Source organism: Bos indicus x Bos taurus, chromosome X (assembly GCF_003369695.1).
Source record: "Bos indicus x Bos taurus breed Angus x Brahman F1 hybrid chromosome X, Bos_hybrid_MaternalHap_v2.0, whole genome shotgun sequence".
Classification (NCBI taxonomy): domain Eukaryota; kingdom Metazoa; phylum Chordata; class Mammalia; order Artiodactyla; family Bovidae; genus Bos; species Bos indicus x Bos taurus.
This window is the reverse complement of record NC_040105.1, coordinates 14705960-14727365: the sequence shown is the minus strand read 5'-3', so window position 1 is coordinate 14727365 and position 21406 is coordinate 14705960. Positions and strand designations below refer to the sequence as shown.

The following is a 21406-nucleotide window of genomic DNA, read 5'->3' as shown; positions in this document are numbered from 1 at the left end:
ATAAGGCCCATGATGACAGGAATTTTTTTCTATTCTGATAACAGTTATATCCCCAGAGCCTAGAAAAGTGCCTATCAAGCAGTAAACACTCAAAAGGTGTCTGGCAAATGACCGGAAAAACTGTCAATTCTAACTCACAGAACAGTTAACCTGAGTTCTCCTATAATGACTGGAGCTGAACTTTAAATGCACTTACCAAACAACTGTCACTCAGCAGTGTAAAGGCTGGACTCACCTATGAAATCAGAGAGGGTAAAAAACTTTTTTTTTTTCACTATTTAGCTTTAAATAATTATAGATTCACTGGAAGTTGCAATAAATAACTTCTGGTTTTGCCTACAGTGAAGTTAGTCACAATTAAATCCTAACAGAGCAATTTAACTTTATCAGTTTCTTCATGGAAATAAATCTACAAAGATGCCTTTAATCACATACTACCAAGCTTACTTAGGGATCTAATCTCAACAGCTTAGAAGCCCGAAGGCCAAACTATAGAAATCTCTTGAGTTTAATGAGCAACGCACAGTTGCTGCTTATTAAGATAAACCAAAAAAATTTTAATGATCACCACAGACATCGAAGAATGTTACATAATACATATTCATGATTTTGCTAAGTGTCATTGTGAGCACCTAATATACTGGATCTGTTTTCATCTTCACAACAACCCTGCAAAGTAGGCCCCATGAGCTTCATTTTGGAGAACAGGAAACTGAGGATTAGGGAAGGGAAGTGACATACCAAGACCACACACCTAGTAAATGGCAGAGTCAGAATATGAACAGAGTCCAGAACAAGTACTCTCACTCAGCAAGCTCTGGGGTTCTTCCTATCTTAAACATCCATCCATCCATCCTTTAGCGATGTACCATTTCCTTTTAAGAATTAACCTCACTGCAATGCCTATATTATTTCTGTTAATTCTGCAGATTGAAGATCTCAGCTGAGGATGTGAATATCCTATACTTACATCTCCCTCCCCATTATCTAGTTTAGTTGCAGATTCTGGCCAGCGAACTATTAAATTATACAGAGCACCATCTTATTTCTTACGTAACTTTTGCTTATAAGCATCTGGTATGTTTTCATATCAGGAAAAAATGACCATGTCTGTCATCCTCAGGGCATGCTGGCATGGTAGCTAACCCTTAGAGGTTACTTACTATTTCCCAATGGATGAGTCAAGGACAAAATGTTACAGGCAATCTACCCTGCAAGCAAGACTGCTGGGAGGACTGAAAGGATGCAGACTAGTGAAGAGTCCAGAAGAGTAAGGGGGCCAGAGAAGAACTCGGTCAGTAGCACCTCCTGTTGGGATAGGTGATGGGGGCATGACACCGCCTGCCCCGCTGAAGTCTGGGGATACTGATGCACTTAGGGGTGAAATGGTGCTGCTGTAAGGAGCCTTTCCTGTTCACACCACACCATCTACTAAGACCAAAGGGGCCTAGGAATCAAATACCACACTCCTTTCCAGCTTTACAAAGTACTTTCTGACACCAGGAGTTCAATCGGGTGTTTTCAGCTACATCTAAGAGGCTAATTCAGAGGCACCCTGACTATCAATCAGTGGGGGCCCCAGCTACTTCCACGAAACTTCTGAACACCGTAAACCTTTAATGAAATGCTCACAGAGATGGGGTGGAAAAGCAACACTGACCCCACAAGTAAAATGTGCTCATTTGCTTTCATGTAACCAACCTGTCTAACCACATGGATGCTGGAATCCTCATATGTACCATCCTACCATTCTGACATTTCTCACTGCCTCTAAGCATGGATTCTGAAATACCTTAAGGTGGCAACCCAATTAGTCATGCTATTTACTGAATCAACATCTTTGTTCCATAAACATCCTTCAATCTCTATCCCAAGCACCCTCTTCTTATGTCCTGGAGCCACCTTTCTTTCAGTGATCCAGTATCTCCTTAATATTCTCATCCTGTAATACACATGTTTGCCTTTCATGTAGAAGTGTCTCTCAGTGAAGAAATTAGGTGACTACAATCACTTGAATCATTAAGAAGCATTTACATTGGGAGAACCCGGGGATACCACAATAGACAGCTACAAAAGATGTAGGCTGAGAAAAGTAAATTGCAGTATCATTCAGTAAAATGTTTTAAAAATAAGAGATAGCAAATTTCAAAACGAATTATAAGTAGATGAAGGAAATAAGTAGGAAAAGGAGGCTGGATGCTGTGAAATACAGGACCTCTTTGTGGTAATAACAGTGACCACTGGGGTATCTGTGGGTTCTAGGTAGAGTCAGGGAAGTAGAACACACATATCGACCTTCTACCCCTCAGGAGATGACCAAACTCCAGCTAGGGTTTGAAATCAAATGGGGAATGGATGTGGTAAAACAAGATGTCAAACTAAGAATAAATCACATGCATTCCAATAAAATTTATCAAACTAGTTTTTCCAGTTACACACAAAGGCAAACAAACATATACCCTCTCCCTCCCTCCCTCCTTTCCCTCTCTCCCTCCTCCTGCTCTTCCTCCTCCCTCCTTTCCCCTCCTCCTTCCATTTAGTCAGAGGAAGAGAATTTAGCTGTTTGAGCAACTTTGAGAGGTCAACACGCACACGCACACGCACACGCACACGCACACGCACACACACACACTGTGTTGACATTTACCATCCTTAAAACAGGTTTTCCCAGCCCTAATCTCTACCCATAAAGAATCTGCCTGCAATGAGGGAGACCTGAGTTTGATCCCTGAATTGGGAAGATCCCAATGGAAATGGCAACCCACTCCAGTATTCTTGCCTGGAGAATCCCATGGACAGAGGAGCCTGAGTGGGCTACAGTCCATGGGGTTGCAAAGAGTCAGAAATGACTAAGTGACTAACACTTTCACTTTCACTCTCTACCCATAAACTAATTCAACTTTGCTGTCAAGAAGGTAGAAACAAGAAATCAGTGCCAGCAGGCCTGGGGTGCTCCAGACCAAAAAGAAGTGGAGTTCCTAACCTCCTCCAAGTGCGTTGGGGGCCCAGGACCTCCTCTCAACCATACAAGAGAAATGCTAAGAACTACACCAAGATTTCACTTTTCACTTATCATACGGACCAAGATTCCTAAGTTTCTTAGCACACTGCATTTGCATGGATATGAGAAAAGACACACTCTCATACATTGTTAGTAAGTGTGTAAATGGGCACAGTCTCTAATTTGAAAATCTCTACCAAAAACTAAAAATGTGTAGCCATCTCACCCAATTATTCCATTTCTAAGAACTGATCCTACATATATACAGTGAGTTTTGAGAATCTGCCCCTAGAAGACTATTAAATTCATCCCTTCAGAAAGGAAAAAAAAATCACAGCATGTATGTTTATGGTTTAAAAATTGAGTAAAAGATATTTTTAGTGGGATCTAGTTGGAAGGATATTTTATTTCTCAGACCAGTCTCCCTAAAGCGAGGTTAAGGTATACTGTATATATTAGATATATAAGAATAGCTATATGTGCTTATATATACATAAAACATTCCCAAAATGATACAAAACAAATGGACTATCTTGGCTACCTCAGGGATGGAAAACCAAGAAATATAGGATGCCCATTCCTCCAGGTGAGGCTCACAGATAAATGAGTGAACAAGCAATGAACTGCTTTTTAAGAATGAAAAAAAAATGGGAGCCCCACATGTATAAGAAACATTAGAAAGTTCTCACACTTCATGCTATCAACGGGAAAAAAGCATAGATAAATTCAGACAAAGGAGAAAACCAAGAGGGCAAGAGTGAGGCTGAAGAGGGCATTTTAAGAAGGTGGTCATTGTTAAATGCTGCCAAGGGGTCAATGAGACATGGACTTAACACAAGGTAGTTTCTGGAAACCATGGCAAAGACAGAAGCAGTGGTGCATGGTGGGAGCAGGAAGGTCAATTCCAAACCCTACACCAGCAAAATCATAAATGACTATGCCATCTAGATGGTTAAGATCACTTGTGAAAAGTAAACCACAAAGGGGCTTCCCTAGTGATCCAGTAGTGAAGATTCTGTACTTCCAATGCAGAGAGAGGGGGTTTGATTCCTGGTTGGGGAAATAGGATCCCGCATGCCACATGGCCAAAAACATTAAAATTAAAAAACCACAAAATGATCTATCAATACACTACAACAGAGAAGGAGGAAATAAGATTTATCATTTCTTTACAAATGCTGTCAACTATTCATCAACATAGGTTGTGTGCTCAGTATCTGAAATTTCAAAGGGAAAAATATCCAACATCTGAATGAAAAAATAAAAATATCTGGGCACTGAATCCACATAAGCACCTCTGAAATGCCAAGCCCACAAGCTGCAACAGTGCCGACCCAGAGTCCCTAAAAGCCTTCCCCAGTTCCCAGAGGCCATGTTCCTTCCAACGAAGACAGGAAGGACTTAAATACAAGGCCACAGAGGAAGCTACAAGTGAGGCTGTCATGGGCATAGCAACATGGGGAATGAGTGACTCGCACAGTCCAGCACCACGACCAATCCCTATTAATCGCCTACCACCAAAATCCTTTCACGTCACATCCCCTCATCTACATGGCCAATTCTGGTTAGCATCTGCTTTCTGTGATGTGCAGTCCAGCCAAACCAAGTTGACAGGCATAAGAAGGAAACCTAAGAACTGAGGAAAAACACATCAGCCATGAAAACCACAGACTGCTGTCCCAAAAAAAGGCCCCTTGTTCTCATCTTAAACTGAAGGCTCCAAACAGGAGGAGGGACCTCCACTGACACCAAACAAACATTAAGGGAATCAGCCAGTTGCAGAGAATTACAATGGACTATTAAATTCATTCCAACTAATTCATGTTACAGAACAGAGAAGGAACTTGCCTAAGGTCATGCAGTATATGGCTAGACCTGGGCAAGAACCTGTCTGACTTTTGTGCATGATCCCATAAGTCCTCTTAATGGCCAATGGCTGCCAAATACTTCTACTCAGTCCCAACTGTCCCCAGCCTCTGGCCACATATATCCTACCATCTCCTTGACACTGCCTTTTGGCTGTCTCAAAAGCTCAAATCTCAACACTGATCTCATGATCTTGCCTCAATACTCCCAACACTAGTTTTTCATTCAGGGCTTCTCAGATTAACAGATGACATCACCATCCATCCACTTCCTGAGACAAAGACCAGAGAGTGGTGTCCAGTGTTTGAACTCTAGCCCAACTGCTTCCTAGCTGTGACCTTAAGCAAGCTAAATGAAGTCTTTATACCTCAGGTTCTGTCATCTGAAAAATGGGATAATGATGGAAATTACCTTATAAGATAGTTCTAAGCACAGCAAGAGAGGTGAATAAAATGCAAAGCTCATAGTAAACATCTCTGTTTGTGCAGCTCCCTCTCTCCTCTTGCCTGCTCTCCCTCAGCCCTACTCCCTCACTTGGACAATAAGGATCAGCCCTTACCCTTTCAACTCAAATGTGATTTCCCACTGGAAGACTTCCTTGATCAACCCCTGCCTGCTAAGGCTGGGTCCTAACTTCCCACCTCCTTTTTCATCCTCAAAGCACAGTATAATTTCTGCTCACCACACATCATAATTATATATTTGCTTTGTGATGGTCTGATCAATAGCCACCTCCTCCAATAGTCTATAAGCTCTAGGAGGGCAGGGAATGGGAGTACTATATCTCATTTTTGTACTCTCAACATGGTACCTGGCACTTAACAGGTGTTTAGTAAACATTAGTTGCTTAAAGTACTCAAGAAATAGAGGAAAATAATAGAATGGGAAAGACTAGAGATCTCTTCAAGAAAATCAGACATACCAAGGGAATATTTCATGCAAAGATGGGCACAATAAAGGAAAGAAAGGGCAAGGACCTAACAGAAGCACAAGAGATTAAGAATAGGTGGCAAGAATACACAGAAGAACTGTACAAAAAAGGTCTTAATGATCCAGATAACCACAATGGTGTGATCACTCACCTAGAGCCAGATTTCTGGGAATGCGAAGTCAAGTGGGCCTTAGGAAGCATCACTACGAACAAAGTTAGTGGACGTGATGGAATTCCAGCTGAGCTATTTAAAATCCTAAAAGACGATGCTGTGAAAGTGCTGCACTCAATATGTCACCTAATTTGGAAAACTGAGCAGTGGCCACAGGACTGGAAAATGTCAGTTTTCATTCCAATCCCAAAGAAAGGCAATGGAAAGAATGTTAAAACTACCATACAATTGCACTCATCTCACATGCTAGCAAGGTAATGCTCAAAATCCTTCAAGCTAGGCTTTAATAGTATGTGAACCAAAGTCTTCCAGATGTAAAAGCTGGATTTAGAAAAGGTAGATTGATCTTTGATTAAAGATTAAATTGCCAACATCCAATGGAGACAGAAAAAGCAAGAGAATTTCAGAAAAACATCTACTCCTCTTCATTGACTATGCTAAAGCCTTCGACTGTGTGGATCACAACAAACCGTGGAAAATTCTTCAAGAGATGGGAATGCCAGACCACCTTACCTGCCTCCTGAGAAATCTGTATGCAGGTCAAGAAGCAACAGTTAGAACCAGACATGGAACAACAGACTGGTTCCAGATTGTTAAAGGAGTACATCAAGGCTGTATATTATCACCCTGCTTATTTAATGTATATGCAGAGTACATCATGGGAAATGCTAGTCTGGATGAATCACAAGCTAGAATCAAGATTTATGGGAGAAATATCAACAACCTCAACTATGCAGATGATACCACCCTAATGACAGAGAGCAAAGAGGAACTAAAGAGCCTCTTAATAAAGGTGAAAGAGGAAAGGGAAAAAGCTGGCTTAAAACTCAACATTCAAAAAACGAAGATCATGGCATCCAGTCCCATCACTTCATGGCAAAGAGATGGGGAAACAATGGACACAGTGGCAGATTTTATTTTCCTGGGCTCCAAAATCACTGCAGACAGTGACTGCAGCCATGAAATTAAAAGACGCTTAGAAGGAAATCTATGACAAACCTACACAGTGTATTAAAAAGCAGAGACATCACTTTCCTGACAAAGGTCCATATAGTCAAAGCTATGGTTTTTCCAGTAATCACGTATGGATGCGAGAGTTGGACCATAAAGAAGGCTAAGCACCGAAGAATTGATGCCTTCAAACTGTGGTGCTGGAGAAGACTCTTGAGAGTCCCTTGGAGAGCAAGGAGATCAAACCAGTCAATCCTAAAGGAAATCAGTCCTGAATATTCATTGGAAGGACTGGTGCTGAAGATCAAATACTTTGGCCACCTGATGCATAGAGCCAACTCACTGGAAACAACTCTGATGCTTGGAAAGATTGAGGGCAGGAGGAGAAGGGGGCGACAGAGGATAAGATGGTTGGATGGTATCACTGACTCAATGGACATGAGTCTGAGCAAACTTTGGGAGACAGTGAAGGACAGGGAAGTCTGGCATGCTGCAGTTTATAAGGTCGCAAAGATTCAGACATGATTTAGAAACAACAACAAGTTTTTTAAAGTGCTCAGGAAGCATGTTTACTAGAAGAAAAATGGGCCTAGAGATTAGAAGAGAAGGCTTGGGACACCAATCTAAATGAGAGCCCAAGGCTATCGCCTGCCAGGTGGCCATACATAAAGGGCCTGGTGAGCCCCATCCAACCATAGTGAAGCTCAAGATTTACTGCTTGTTTGACCATCATTCTAACAATTCAGGATGTGGTCTCCACAGCACTAGAATCAGCACTAGACTCTGCAGAAACAAGGACAGCCACACCTTGCAGATTTTTTTAGATGAATCCCAGTCTCTCTGATACCTTTCTTAATGTAACTATCACTCCACAGTGGGTGTGATTCTCATGTTTAAAAACACTTATTTCTGTACCATAGGACCTCCAAATGCAGCCAACTACTCCATCTGGGCGCTCAGATGAAGAAACAACTGTCTGTTCCAACCTAGGGGTAAAACTAGCTCTACTGGGCTTAGGAGAGAATGGCATCTTGGCTCCCCAGTGTGGTACCAATAAGGGATTTTCAGGAATATTTTTACTATAACCAATGTTTATTTATACAGCAACTCTAGAACCTAGTCTCCTTGTAACATGGCACTCTAACGAATATAGTGAAGTATTACAAAGAACAGGTTTTGACACTGGGAAGCCTGGTTCAAATTCTGGCTCTGCCACTTACTAGTTATAAATGAAACTTTAGACCCATGACCTGACCTCTCTCAGTTACCTCATCTGTAGTTGGATATGATAGATGGAGGAAGCGTTACACACAAATACACAGCATAAAGCTGAATTATCTACCATCTTTAAGAAAATTCTTTGTACACCAGAGTTCTACCTCAGAAATTCTGTATCATGCCTGCCATATCATGCCTACTTATCTCCAGAGGCTATAAAGTGGACACCTCAACCTCCCTTAGCCTTGTTTATTCTCTTCTAGAATACCAGCCCACTTCATTATGGGACTATCTAAGATCACCCTCTATTGTGAGGAGATCTCCCTACACATAAATGATGTTTCTTCCTCAGTTGGACAATTGAAATGTTATACAAACCACCCTACTCTTCCTGTCTTTAGAGTCAAACAGCCAACTCAGTTTTCCCACAGTTTCTCTCACACTGCTGCACTCACCCTTTTTTGGGAATATGACTCCACCAGCATAGGACTCAGAGGTACTACACAACCTAACAGTTGCAGACATGGGGTGAAAAAACAGCTCTTTATCCAAAGGAAACAATGGAGAAAAGGAAAGTAAAATTTTCTAAGTTGTGGTGTAACAAGGAGAAACTGAGATATCACTTGTGCTTCTACCATATTTCTTGTGTATCAACTACAAATAGGAAACTGTATACTGCCAAGTAACTGTTCTCCAAATAGCAGTGGACTAGGCACTGACAGAAAATACAGGAGAATCACCTCTGCCTTCCAAAGCTGGTAATTTAACTGGAGGCACAAAACAAATGGGCAATAGCAAAGTATGCACAGAATATGTAACAGTAACAAATAAGGCAGAGATAAAAGTAGTCTGTTTTAGACAAAGTAAAGCCCTCCTGAAGGAGGTGCCTAATGATTAAGCAGATGAAGGTGGAAGGGCATTTTGGACCAAAAATAAAAAACCAGGCCAGAGTAGTCTAGAGACACAGAGAAGGGAAGAAACAGACAGAGTAAATAGATTTAGAAAATATACAAGCAACAGAACAAGAAATACAGTATCTGCCTTAGGGGATAGCTTTATACCCTCCTTAAAGAGGGGGCAGGCTTCAAGAAGTCACACCCCTGAAGTCTCCCACTGGCATAACCCAACAGAGGCATCACTTACCCGGATAAGGGAAGCCTGATGCCGAGGGGGTTTGGCTCCTGGGCCTCCCGTTGAGGGTCCCTCAGGCTGGACAAGGGGCTGTCTAGCTTCATAAGGAGCTGAAATGGCAGGAGGGAAAGTCAGCATGGTTCACAAAGATTCCACCCAAAACTTATGAATTCACATTCAAACTGCAACAGTGTCTGCTCTTTGGGGAAGAACTAGTAATTAGTTTATACACAAAGGGTCACATAAGACAAACAAGGGCTTCCCTCATAGCTTAGTAAGTAAAGAATCTGCCTGCGATGCAGGAGACCCTGGTTCAATTTCTGGGTCAGGAAGATCTGTAGGAGAAGGGATAGGCTACCCACTCCAGTATTCTTGGGCTTCCCTTGTGGCTCAGCTGGTAAAGAATCCACCTGCAATGTGGGAGACCTGGGTTCGATCCCTGGGTTGGGAAGATCCCCTGGAGAAGGGAAAGGCTACCCACTCCAGTATTCTGGCCTGGAGAATTCCATGGACTAAGTCCACGGGGTCGCAAAGAGTCAGACACAACTGAGTGACTTTCACTTTCACTTTCTTTCACTTAAGACAACAAACCTTGGTGCCCCTGGGTACAATTTAACTGAACCATCTAAAAACAGTCAACAAAGTCATAATAAAGCAGGGAGATATTTACATCAGGTTAAGATTAGCAATAAATTGGAAAGGTGGAATAGTGTAAACCTAAACTGGGATAGAAAATAATGAGAGTAGTTAGAAAAGTGCCATGTTTTAAGTGTTCAACTTCTAAATATAAGGTAAATTCTATATATACCCTGCTATTTAGAATGCTTCCACTCATCATCCACACTCCCAAGATGCAAGAAAGTGAGTATGAATTTTGAACATTAAGAATCAACATTATCATTTTGCTTATTTTTGAAAAATAAATGCCACTATCTTCTTTTCCTTATGGAAAGAATGTAAAACCAAATAGAGAAAAAACATAAAAAGGAATAAATGCATTTTATATTTATTACTTTATCATTCAATAACCAAACTAAAAATAATTTTTCTACCTTTAAGAAAAGTTTTTAAGTCACAAAAATGAATGCCTATTTTTCATTCCTTTTATTTCCAGAACACTTAATAACAACTTTCCCAATATGATACGAAAACAGTTAAACATAACCAGGCAATATTCAGCTCCAACAGAAAGGGGAAATTATCACTCAAGATGAAACCATTTCTGATCTCTGTAGGTTAACAGTTCAGGTTTTTGGAAGTATATAAATAAGTAAAAGGCTTTCTTTCTATAGCTTCCTTATACATCAAATTAGGTAGAGACAGAACAGCAGCCTGTTGTGGCATCATCTTTAGCAGAGTTCAAACTTTTTAAAATAAAGAAGGTATAACAACAGGACATCAAGAACAACAAACCACTCTTGGGCTCACATCTGCTCTTTGTATTTCCTCCAAGGAAATGGAATACATTATTATACAATTATTATTAACACAATATTATAACATTAAATTACATTAAAACATAAAAATCACTGTCTGGAAAAATGCAAAGCAGATTTTCTGATGCTGCTAAGAATATATGATGCTGCAAAAGAAACATACATAGAGAATTCATAATCCAAATCTTAAAATATAAGTTTCAGATGGTAGGCAGGTGTTGTCCTCAAAGAAGGATTTTTAAGATCATTCCATTTTGAAGGATCATCAAATTTAACTCCTACTGAAAGGTCTGAACCACAGCAAACTGTACCATGGCTGGGATACCAATGGTCATAAGCTTTCCCTGGGAAGCTGATCCCTCTGCCTCCCCTTAGAGGGAGGGAACTTCTACTGCTCAGGAAGGACACATGTAGGGGGAGGCTGACTGGCCCATGGCTCCAATCCCTCACCAACAATGGCCTTCCTTCCCTTTAAAGAGACAGACGTATCGTATCAATAAGGCTTAAATGAACACTGAGCCACATGGTGGGTCATTTTTCAAGAGGCCTGGCCTCAATGGCAGATTTTCTCTTCATACCCGTGTGGGAAGCGTGGGTTGGTCACACCTGCCTGTGACTGGAAAGATGAGTGTCTAAAACCTTCTGGTCACAAATCTTAGACGCATGCTCCTATCAGTTGGTACCAGAGCTGATATTCAGGCCACTATCAGTCTGACTCCTGTCTCATTCCTCAACTGAAACTGAACTCAGGAGGCAAAAGATAGGTACTACTCATTGTCTCTACTCTTTCCCTCCCAAATAAAACCTGAAACATGCAACTCAATACAAAACAAATAATTCTTAGATCCCCTTATAAGAGGTTGAACAGGGAACTAGAAGTACCACCTTTCTCCAAGGGGAAGATTATAAAATGAACCTTAAAAGATTTCATCACTCTGAGATTCAGTGTCAAACTAGAACAGAGATCACAACTAACTGCCCAATAAAAACTCTCCATCTGCAGTCACCCACTGAATAATATCTAGAAGGTGACTTTCAAGAATACTTGAGCTTCAAAAACATAATGAGTACCATATTCTAGAAACACAAAAGAAAATACAAGGGAACATCTTAGCACCTACAATGTGCCAGGAATTGTGCTAGGAATAGACGTTTATATAATATTACTCATTTCATCCACAGAGCAAAATTCTAAGGCAGACTTCATTTCATTTCACAGATAAGGGAAATTGAGGCTCAGAAAAGCAAAATACATAGTCATACAGGCTGGAAATGGAAAGAAATGAGAAACGTAGGCCTACCAAGTCTACCTTTAGGCCCAGGAGACCAACATCACAGCCCATGCTCTTAAGTGAGATGATACCTAGCACTGATACATAAGAATAAGATGCATAAGAAAAAGTAGAACAGACACTGATTTTAAAATAAGACTTTAGACAGCAGAAGAAGCAGGTTTAAAGAGTCAAAAGTAGTTACCTCTGCATAGAAGAAATATATCTCAGCATAGCAATGAATAGCCCATATATGACAAACGCACAGCTAACATCAAACTTAATGGTAAAAAGCTGAAAGCATTTCCTCTAAGATCAGGAACAAGACAAGGATGTCCACTCCCACCACTTTCATTTAATGTACTTTTGGAAGTCCTGGCCATAGCAATCAGATAAGAAAAAGAAATAAAAGGAATCCAAATTGGAAAGAAGTAAAACTGCCACTGTTTGCAGATGACGTGATACTACACAGAAAATTCTAAAGATGAAACCAGAAAACTATTAGAACACATCAATTAATTTGGTAAAGTAGCAAGATTCAAAACTAATATGCAGAAATCTGCTGCATGTCTATACACTAACAATGAAGTATCAGAAAGAGAAATTAAAGAAACAACCCCACTCACCATCACATCAGAAAACAATAAAATATTTAGGAATAAACCTACCTATGGAAGCAAAAGACCTGTATTCAGAAAACTATAAGACACCAATGAAAGAAACTGAAGATGATACAAATGGAAATATATACCATGTTCTTACACTGGAAAAATAAATGCTGTTAAAATGACCATACTACCCAGGGCAATCTAGAAATTTAATGTAATCCCTATCAAATTACCAATGGATTTTTCATAGAACTAGAACAAAAAAAATTATATTTATATGAAAACAAAAAAGATCCCAAACAGCCAAAAACAATAATGAGAAAATCAGAATGGAGCTGGTGGAATCACACTTCCTCACTTCAGACTATACTACAAAGCTACAGTCATCAAAACAGTATGGCACTGGCACAAAGACAGACACACAGATCACTGGAACAGGATAGAAAACCCAGAAATAAACCCATGCACTTATGGTCAATTAATCTACAACAGAGGAGGCAAGAATATACAATGAAAAGACAGTCTTTTCAATAAGTGATCCTGAGGAAAGTAGACAGCTACATGTAAAAGAATGAAATTACAATATTCTCTAATACCATATACAAAAAAAACTCAAAATGGATTCAAGGCCAAAATTTAAGACCAGATACTGTAAAACTTTCAGGGGAAAATATAGGCAGGACACTCTGACATAAATCACAGCAATATTTTTTTGGATCCATCTCCTACAGTAGTGGAAACAAAAAGAAAAATTTAAAAATAAGACCTGGGACTTCCCTGGAGGTCCAGTGGCTAGGACTCTGTGCTCCTAGTGCCGGGGGGCCAGGTTCAATCCCTGGTCAGGGAACTAGGTCCCACATGCATGCTGCAATAAAGACTCAATGAAGACAAGAAACAATTTTTTTTTAAAAGGGCTCATTTTTTTAAATGGGACCTAATTAAACTCAGAAGTTTTTATACAATGAATTAAACAATAACATATACATACTACTAAATACAAAATAGATAAACAAGGACCTACTGTATAGCACAGGGAACTATATTCAATATCTTGTGATAACCTATAATGGAAAAGAATCTGAAAAAGGACACATACACATATATATATCATTTTGCTGAACACTGAAACATTGTAAATCAACTGTACTTTAAAAAATAAATGTAAAAAAGAAAGAAAGAAAGAAAGGTAGTTGCCTCTAGAAACCAGAAACAAGTTGAGTCAGAAGGAGAAGTATTACTGTGATTTAAACATTATTTTTAAAAATACAGATGGCAACTTCTGCCTCTGAGGGTTGTGGTAAGTAGAAAACAGTGCACACAAAGAACTTGGAATGATGCATGGCACTTAAGTCTTATCCAGTGAGCATCAGCTATAGCTACATCCAGCAAAGGAGGTGAGCAGGCACCCAGGAGAGAGGCAGAAGAGGGGCTCTGAATCACAGACTGTCCAAAGATGCTGCTGCTGCTAAGTCACTTCAGTTATGCCCAACTCTGTGCAACCCCATAGATGGCAGCCCACCAGGTTCCCCCATCCCTAGGATTCTCCAGGCAAGAACACTGGAGTGGGTTGCCATTTCCTCCTCCAATGCATGAAAGTGAAAAGTGAAAGTGAAGCTGCTCAGTCGTGTCCGACTCTTAGCGACCCCATGGACTGCAGCCTACCAGGCTCCTCCATCCATGGGATTTTCCAGGCAGGAGTACTGGAGTGGGGTGCCATTGCCTTCTCCTGATTTAAAACGTACACATATGCCCCATTAGCCAGAAATCATGGCAGAATCTTGGACAGAAAAACAACCCTAGAAAATGTATTCCTAGAAAATTTTCCTAGCAGCAGAACTCATTTCTGAAAATGTATAAATTCAAGTTTAGGGATCATGATGTAGGAGAAAAACCAGGAAGGGGTAACAGAAACTTAGAAAACAATGTTTCAAGAATAAAAGAGTGCCCACAATAAAATGTCACTTCACATGTAACAGAATAGCTAAGATTAAAAACACTGAAGAAAGAAACCAGAGTACCAAGTGCTGGCAAGAACACTGAACTCTTATACATTGCCTATGGGAGTATGCAGTCACTTGGTGAAACTCTTTAGCAGTTTCTTACACCTACCCTAAGGTGCATCAATTCCACTCCCAGGTGCCAGAGAAATGACATATGTCACAAAAAGACTCATACCCAAGTGTTCACAGCATCCTTATTCATAACAGCCAATGCTGGAAATAACCTAAATATTCATCAACAGAAGAATGGATCATCACTCCATGATACATTCATACAGTGGAACAACACTGAGTAATATATTAACGGGAACAAACTGCTAAGACACATAACATGAAGAATCTCAACCACTGTGCTGAGGAAAAGACACCCAAGAGTACGGTCATTCACTATGATTCCATTTATATGAGTTTCTAGAGGAAGCAAAACTAATCCACAGTGATAAAAATCAGCACTATGTTTTCATGGGGGAGGCAGGGAGCACAGAGAAAGTGACTGGGAAAGGGGCATCTCTGAGGTGGCAGAAATATTGGTTCTAATGTCAGGCAGACTTTTTATTGAAGTATACAGTTGATTACAATATACTTTTAGCATAGTGATTACAGTATTTTTATAGATTATATTCCATTTTAAGTTATTTTAAAATAATTGCTATATCTCCCTGTCCTGCCTAATATATCCTTGCAGCTTATGTATTTTATACATAGTAGTTTGTACCTCTTAAATGAACCATTATTTTTGTTTTGGCTGCACTGGGTCTTCATTGCTTTTGCATGGGCTACTCTCTTCATTCCAGTGCTCAGGCTCAGTAGTTGTGGCATGCAGGCTCTAGAGTTTGGGCTCAGTAGTTGTGGTACCTGGGTTTAGTCCCTCCATGGCATATGGAATCTTCCTGAACTAAGGATCAAACTCATGTTCCCTGCACTAGCAGTGGATTCTTATCTACTGTGCCACCAGGGAAGTCCAAGTAGTTTGTACCTATTAATCCCCTACTCCCTCCACTTTCAACCACTAGGTTTGTTTTCTGTATCTGTGAGTAGGTTTCTGTCTTATTAAATTTATTCACCTACTTTATTTTTTGGATTCTACATATAAGTGATAGCATTTCTCTTTCTCTGCCTTATTTCACTAAGGATAATACCCTTTAGATCCATCCATGTTGTTACAAATGGTAAAATTTCAATCTTTTTTTATGACTCAATATTCCATTGTGTATATGTATGAATGTGTATCTTCTTTCTTCATTCATCTGTTGATAGACACTTAGGTTGCTCCTGTATCTTGGCTATTGTAAATAATACTGCTCAGAACACTGGGGTGCATGTAGTTTTTCAAATTTGTGCCTTTATTTTTTTTAGATATATACTCAGCAGTAGAACTGCTGTATCATATGGTAAGAAAATACTTTATCCATGATAAAAGTGGTAGATACTTGGGTATATCCATTTGTTAAAACTCAAATTGAAGATTTTAAACATGTGCATTTTATCACATGTAAATTTTAGCTCACGTTTTTTAAAAAGTCTAAGAAAGAATGAAAGCATGGACAACCGTGACACAAGCTGCTAAAAGTCAACAACAAAGAAGAGAAGCAGGTTGTTTCCTTGACACTAGGGGAATGAAAGCCCAATTTGAATGGAATGAGGAGAAAATTGAGTATGAAGGAGAGAAAGCTGGTACAGACAGGTTTTTTAAGGAGTAACAACCAAAAAAAGACAGGGTAGAACCTGGTGACTCAGTAGAACAAAAATGACGCACCTTTGAATTAAAAACCAAAAACTAGGCACCATGCTAGGCACTGGACTCCAACTTCCAAAACTAGATGAAATTAAGAAAAAAAAATCCACTTCTAAAAACAGGGAAATGTGGCAGGAGAGACTACAAGAGAAATATGAAGAATTCTCAATCCCATTTCATTTTCAGACACCAATGGCACACTCAAGTTCCAGGGGAGTGATTTTTCATTCCTATTCCCTTACACTCATGTTCTTGCTTATCCTCACAACAGCCCTATAGGATACTATTACTCTGTTTCAAAAGAAAAGAAGAAAATCATGGTTCAGAGTAGTAAGTAGCTTGCCCAAAGTCACATGGCTAGTCACATAAACCCTCATCTTCTGATTCCAATCAAAAGATTTTCCCAGGACTTCCCTGGTGACACAGTAGATAGGAATCTGCCTGCTAATGCAGGAGATATGTGTTTGATCCCTGGTCCAGGAAGATTCCACATACCACAGGGCAACTAAGCCCATGAGCCACAACTGCTGAGCCTGAGAGCTGCAACTACTGAAGCTCATGTGCCTAGACCCTGTACTCCACAACAAGAGAAGCCACCACAGTGCGAAGCCCGAGTACCACAACAAAGAGTAGTCCCCGCTTGCTGCAGCTAGAGAGTCTGTGCAAAGCAACAAAGACCCAGAGCAGCCAAAAAGAAAGAAAGAAAAACTAAAGAAAAAAAGATTTTCTCATTATGCCATACCTGCTTCTTTCAGCAAGATCATAGCCTCTCTTTAGTTCGGTCTAGCACACTTTTATCTGTGTCCCTCTAAAAGTCATCACTATTTTCAATGCAGCAAAAACCTGCAGAAACTGGGTCATTTTCAGTTACAGCTCACAGAATAAAAAGGGTGGGGGGTTACAGATATCCAATTCTAGAATACCTATAAAGGTCATATCTTCAGCTAGGAGCCTGAACTCCACAAGGACAAGATGCTGCAGTGAATTTGTGGAGCTTTAAGCACTGCAGCCTAGGCAGCCAACTGTACAAGTCATTCTCAGAACCAACTAACGTATTTTACCACTAACATAGCCAACGTAACACAAATGTGAGCAAGCAAGCAAGGCCACAATTGGGTACTTCACACACCTCAACACAATGCTTCCCCTGGCATTTCTCTTATTATTTTTATTCTCAAGCACAAGAGCTAAATATTTTCACTCATGTGCTCAGTATTTAAAGGTTGAATCAATTCTTCTGCAGAATTCTATTTTTTAAGTAGTTTCATGAGAGCAGGTATCATATAAATATGTTTGGTATGTTTGCAGAAAGGAATAAGAATTCCAAAACAATACAAATTCTTCATGTGCAATGTTCCTGTGTAATGAAATTTGTAAATGAAGGATTAAATCATCTAAATCATTATCTACAAGTCTAAAGATGAACTAGTTTGTAGGACAGAAAACAAGGCATTACTAATATAGATTTCATTTTATGTTTTTTTTAAACCTTGCTTGAGAGTATGAAATTAAATTGAGTCTGGTTTACAGAGCCAAAGATAAGTCAGGAGACTCAGAAACTGGTCGCATTGCTGACTGATAGAGGAAAGTGTCTCTAAGATACTGCCTGGGACAGCTGGCCTCTTACCTGAATGCATCTGCTCCGTGCTGCTCCGCAGTTTGCTGTAGCCATGGCTCAAGGGCACCCTCTGGTAATGAGGCGGGGAAGAAGGAGGGGAGGCAAGAGGTGACATCGAGGGAGACTGCGTTTCCTGCTTCAAAGAACCAGAGCAGAATTCAGAGGGAATCACTCAAGGAGCCTGGTGCTCTGAGCTGCAGTTATGAAGTATAATGCAACTCTATTGCCAGTAAGCCGACTGCTTTAACAAATGAAGATATTTTCTCAAAAATGCGGCTTGGTTAAAAAGCACTGTCTGAGGATTCAAAAGTCTCCCAGAGAACAGTCTCGCCAGAACTCAGTTACCTAAATTACTAAAACAAGCCTGACACACTTCCAGTTACTCCAATAATACTTTCCTTGGGAAAACAGAAGACAACTGATCACATGAAATAACATTCATACTCTACAATTTTGATCTCTTTGTGAATAGATTCAATTTTCATTCATTAATAAAGGCTCTTATTTCCTGGATCTACACTTATCAAGTCTTCCAAAAATGTGGATATTTTTAAAATATTTTAAATGGTAATGCTAAATATTCTTGGAGCTGACTAGCCAAAGTAAAATGTCAACTTTTTTTATACTGAGAAATTCCAAAACAATTCATTATGGGTAAACTCCAACTAGCCTACTCCTAAACACTAGGATGGCACCTTAATAAAGTACAAATCTCAATTCGAACGTGAACTTTATGTAGGACCACAGGCGAGACAAGCTATTATTACTTGGCTTTTTACTATTACTCGACTACTGGGTTTCCTCTCTTTTCTTTTTTAATGCTACTAATAGACTGGTAACAAGGAAACCATACTTTTTATCAGCATAGAGACTATATATGTGTTCTTACTCAAAAATAATAATAATAATAATAGTAATTCAATCTGAGATACCAATCAAGTACTCTTTTTCAAGTAAAAGAAAAGAATATTTGCTTTGAATTATAAATTCACAACCACAGACTGGGTGGGCCTAGCATAAATCCAGACTGAAGCGAAAGGATGTGTCCTCAGTGACACAGCCAGGGGATGGGCCTGAAAAGTTCCCAGAGCATCAATCATCCTGGGATAGTGGGCCCTCATTCCTCTCCAAACGCTGGTGGGAAAACATGCCAAAGAGTACTGGCTGAAGATTCTGATACAGGCATACCTCATTTCACAGCTATTACTTTAAAAAAACAAAAAACAAAGAACAAAGTTTATGGCAACCCTGCATCAAGCAAGTCTACCAGCACCACTTTTTCAATAGCATTTGCTCACTTCATGTCTCTGTGTCACATTTTGACAATTCTTAACAATATTTCAAACATTTTCATTATTATCATATTTTATGGCAATGTGTAATCAGTGAGGTTTGATGTTACTATTACTTGCTAAGATGGTAAGTTAGCAGTTTTTAGCAATAAAGCACTTTTTTAAATAAGATATATACATTACAGTTTTTTAGCCACAATGCTATTGCACACTTAGTAGACCACACTCCTCTGTCCATGGGATTTTCCAGGCAAGAGTACTGGAGTGGGTTGCCATTTCCTTCTCCAGAAGATCTTCCCGATCCAGGGATCGAACCCAGGTTTCCCACATTGTGAGCAAGACGCTTTACCATCTGAGCCACCAGGAAGTCCTTAGTAGACTACAGTATAGTGTAAATCTAACTTTTGTAAGCACCAGGAAACCAAAAACTCGTGTGACTACTGCAGTGGTCTGAAACTGAACCTGCACTGTGGCCAAGGTATGCCTGTTCTCCTTTTTATTTAAGTCCCTGAAGAACTAGTTTAAAATGTATGAGAATTAGGACATTATCCAACAGAACATGCTATATGTCACTTAAATATGAAATTTCTGCAACAATACTTCAAATATCCAGCATTATTAGCATCAACCATATACATCAGTTTTCCAACTTAATCCTTTAATAGTCATTGCATTTGAAAAGCATTTTTTTTTTGGTCTTTCTAAAACATGACAAATTTCTTTTCCATACAGAAGGTACTACATTGAATATGATTTGACTTTTCTGCATAATTTAGTATCTTCATTGTAAGCACCTCGATGCCCTGAGTGCTCACTAATGTGTAAGTCTATTTTACCTCTTATTGACAGACTCACTCATCTGGAATTTTACACTGTTCTCTCTACTCATCACTATCTGACTATTGTAATTAGTGGTCTAATTTTAAAAGCCTGTCCACCCTATTCTTGTTCCTGACCTGTACATGTAAAGGCAACATTTCCCAAGATGGCCCTCCAAACACGCTCCCCAAGAAGGGATTTCCCTGGTGAAAGAAGTTTAGTACATGCCAATCTCCAGGTCTCTTTATTGCAGGACTTGTCAGGGCCTTTACTGTGCTAATGTGCACCGTGAATGTCTAAGACAGAGAATTTAGCCTTTCCCCCAAGAATAAGGCATGAAACAGCATTATCCAACCACATTTAACCAGAGAAACCAGATTTTTTGGAAGAAAGCACTTATTAAAAACTCCTAGAAGTTACATTTCAAAGAATGCATTTGGAAATGGTGGTTAGATAAATCAAATAAGTGTGTTAAAGCAGTAGCCTTACTTGAGACACAATTCTACATTAAAGTAGGCTCTAAATGGCCCATAGATGGCTCATGGTAATTGCTATGCATCAGCCTCTTCTTCTTGCTAAAAGGAAACTTTATAGGCACACTCCAAGCCTATAATTGTATCCCAGATGGTGCAATTCAAGGAACTGGAAGTCTGACAGCAGCTATGAGGCACTGCTCTGTGAGGGTTCATGGTCAGAAGCAAACAGACTTGCCTGATCAGACTATTTACCTGTTTATCCTCATCGTCGATTCTTTTGAAGGTATTTTTTTCTGTGATTAAATATGGAATCTGAACTTTAGTTCCATGCAGCTCAGCTGTGTTCCCAAACCGGATTTCAGCATCAGTCTTTGACATCATAAAGCGAGGCAGCGGCAGTTCTTTAGGAGCAGAATCAAAGAAGCTCAAGTGAGATTTTATTTGAAAACTGCAAAAAGGGGAACTCAATGGCCAAAAGATGAGTCACTTTTGAGGAAAAATTCCAGAGCACTAAATATAGATTAAATCTGATTTCAACACAATAAAGACTCCTATAATAATGTCATGATAGAAAAATGCTACGGTTTAGCAAGGTATCTTGGCTCAACATTTTTAAATGCTGTCCAATCATTCTAGAACAAATTCAGGTTTTGGACAGATCTCCCATGTCGGCCTTTAGTTTGGCACCAAGAAAAGGGACGTGACATTGTAGAAATCAGTATCAAGTGACAACAGTAGCAGGCAAAACTTATATAGTGTTTATTATATGCCAGAGATTATATTAAGATCTGTAAATAGTAACTCATTTAATCCTCACAACTCGCTACAGTAAGATGATCATTACCCTTCTTTTACAGATGTGGACTCAGACCGGAAGGAGC

The 21406-nt window shown here is 39.6% G+C and overlaps 1 protein-coding gene across 2 annotated transcripts in view; it reads right to left on the bottom strand.

Moving 5' to 3' along the window:
- REPS2 (RALBP1 associated Eps domain containing 2) overlaps window positions 1-21406 on the bottom strand; it is a 244308-nt gene that overhangs the window by 148424 nt on the left and 74478 nt on the right. Inside the window, exons 3-5 of one of the 2 annotated variants that reach the window (XM_027533588.1) lie at window positions 20778-20926; window positions 17948-18074; window positions 9283-9380 (exon numbers count right to left, since the gene is read on the bottom strand). In XM_027533588.1, the coding sequence (XP_027389389.1) occupies window positions 9283-9380; window positions 17948-18074; window positions 20778-20926 (374 nt within the window). The remainder of the gene's footprint in view (window positions 1-9282; window positions 9381-17947; window positions 18075-20777; window positions 20927-21406) is intronic. The other variant, XM_027533589.1, reaches the window with a different exon arrangement.